This window comes from Silene latifolia, chromosome 11 (assembly GCF_048544455.1).
Source record: "Silene latifolia isolate original U9 population chromosome 11, ASM4854445v1, whole genome shotgun sequence".
NCBI classification, from domain to species: Eukaryota; Viridiplantae; Streptophyta; class Magnoliopsida; order Caryophyllales; family Caryophyllaceae; genus Silene; species Silene latifolia.
Genome location: NC_133536.1, coordinates 158,653,417 through 158,656,109, shown reverse-complemented (window position 1 = coordinate 158,656,109; position 2,693 = coordinate 158,653,417). Strand labels below are relative to the sequence as shown.

The following is a 2,693-nucleotide window of genomic DNA, read 5'->3' as shown; positions in this document are numbered from 1 at the left end:
TTGTTATTAGTTTCATTGTTGTTTTCATCTTTAGCATGAGTAGCTAAACCTTTAGTGCTAGGATGTAGGCAATTTATGGCTAGGCGGCATTAGATTGAACACGGATCGAACAGCGTGTCGATCGATCGATCGACCTTGTTGGTCGATCGCCCGACCTTGTAAGGATATCCTCGTTTTAATTGTCTTTAATCTTGTATTTAACGAATCGAATGCATGCGACCAGTTAGATACCTATTTTGTGACTGACCCATTAGATCGAAAGATAGGGAAAGTTACTTGACCATCAATTAATTCGACTAAACTGTGCTAAGATCGAAAGATAGGTATAGTTTAGACCATTAGTTACTTTTCAGGGCGAAAGTTAGCATTAGTGACATTAGGGACCTATAGCGAGATCGAGAGATGCTATATGTTAGGAGTGGACCGAGAGGACCTTTTATTTCCCGCCTTACCTGTGTTTAATTCAGACCGACTTAGTTTGCTGCCGCCAAAGCTATAATGAAACGATCATCCTAGTACCCTTCTTTTATCTGTTTAAACTCGTATTTTAGTTTATTATTTTAGTTGACTTTTAGCTATAGACCAATTCAAACCAACCCCCATAATTGTTACCTCGGACTGATCATAAAACAACTAGAATTTACAACTGCCTCCTTGTGGTTCGACCCTGTTACCACTAGCCTAGGTTAGTCTTAATAGGAGATTATAAATTTTATCTTTGGTACTCACAACGACGGGTATCACCTAACTCTAATTAACATGTCGCCATCTCAGCTGATATATGTCCCTCCTCTTATTGTTCTGAAAAGTGGTTACATTTTAATCACTATGACACTAACATTGAACCAAACATATCATGTCAGCATTTTCATTTTTAAATGTTAATGGTATCAAATTTGCCACTTCATATTAATATTTTTTTATACTGCTTACATTACTTTCTAAGCAACCAACTTTTTGTTATTCTAATTAACATGTCGCCATCTGAACTGATATATGTTCCTCCTTGTATGCATCTGAAATGTGGTTACATTTATAGCATTTTATACTAACATTGTACGACATTTACCAAATGACACCATGTTCACGATAAATGTTATCTGTATACGATATTGACACATCATATAAATTATAAATGTAACCATTTTTACGATTGTTTTCTTGTAGACACTCCAAAGTCTCCACATTACTGACTATTTAACATGGTTACATTTATGAATGAACCCATTAACAAACCAGATGTGACCATCTTAATTTTTATTTTGATGATAACATTTTGCACTAATAATGGTGACATGTTCACAGGTTTATCCCACAGCAAGACATAGGTTATGTCAGTGGCACATTCAGCAAAACACAATATCTCACTTTGGAAAATTAAAGGGTGATCGACCGTTCCAGAACTTATTCAACAAATGTCTCAATGGTTGTTTCAATGAATCATAATTTAAAGAAACTTGGTGCAAAATGATGAAAGACTATGGGTTAGAGGGTTATTCTTGGTTTAAGAGACTATATAAACATAGAGTTAAATGGAGCACTGCATTGAACAATGAATACTTTTCTGCCGGGATATTATCGTCTCAGAGGAGCGAGAGCACAAACCATGCTATAGGTTTTCAAACTTCGAAGACCACGTCAGTGACGGATTTCTTTGGGATATTTGAAACCACGGTGAGAAGATGGAGAAGTGAGGAGGAGCGGAAAGAATTCAACGGTATAAGATCCACGGCTACCTCCGTTTACCCTCTTGTTGACCTGTTGCTTCATGCATCTCAAGTTTATACTGTGAAGCTGTTTCGCATCTTTGAGAGACAATTCGCTCTTGCAATGGGAACTCGTGCCACATACTTGCCAGTTGATGACCCTCTGTTGGTGTACCGTGTCCATCCCGCTGCTTCTGAGGATGGGGCACATCATGTCACGTATGATTGCTCTAATCAGTTAATTGAATGCACTTGCCGAAAGTTCCAGGTTATGGGTATGTTTTGCAGTCACATAATTCGTGTCCTCCACATGCATTCTGTTGGGGAGATACTCAACATGTACATATTACGGAGATGGATAAAATTCTCCAAGAAAGCTGTGTGGGAGAGGCTTCTTCCTAGCGACATTCGCAGAAGCGAGCGCTGCCAATGACGCCATAAATTGGCGTCGTTCAATGTTGATTGCTACAAACCATCTTATCACTAAATGCCACAATGTTGTTGAGGCTAGACTTATTTTTGAGAAGTTGTGTGTGAAGGCTAATGAGGAAGTGCAGTCGTTACTGTCAAAACTCAGTATGGACGAAGAGCAACGTAGCGAAGATCTACCCAACGTAGACCCGACTGGGCCTCCAATTCTAGATCCAGTACGTTGTACAATAAAGGGTTTTAGTGCACGTAAAAAAAGGAATCTGGGGCCAAAGAAGAAGGCTAAGAAAGCGATTGAACAAGGCAGTACCATGTACACACCTGTTCCGCGTCTGATTTGATCTACTTTGCCCCACATGACATAACTCAAACATTTTCGGGAAATTTTTTGGGTATTATGAACTGTTTGTTAGACCAGTTTATTTTGTGTGAAGAGTGTACTCATATAAGCTGTAACATATATGAAATCAGATTGATATATCTGCGGTTATACATGTTACCATAATATGATGCTAGAAACTGGTCACATTTAGGGAACAAGATGATGACATTATTAGT

General features: G+C 38.4%; 1 protein-coding gene across 1 annotated transcript; it reads left to right on the top strand.

Moving 5' to 3' along the window:
• The first annotated feature begins 1,467 nt into the window (after positions 1–1,467).
• LOC141614219 (protein FAR1-RELATED SEQUENCE 7-like) lies at positions 1,468–2,139 on the top strand. Its single transcript, XM_074432977.1, has one exon. The coding sequence runs from the start codon at positions 1,468–1,470 to the stop codon at positions 2,137–2,139; it is 672 nt and encodes a 223-aa protein (XP_074289078.1).
• The last annotated feature ends 554 nt before the right edge of the window (positions 2,140–2,693 follow it).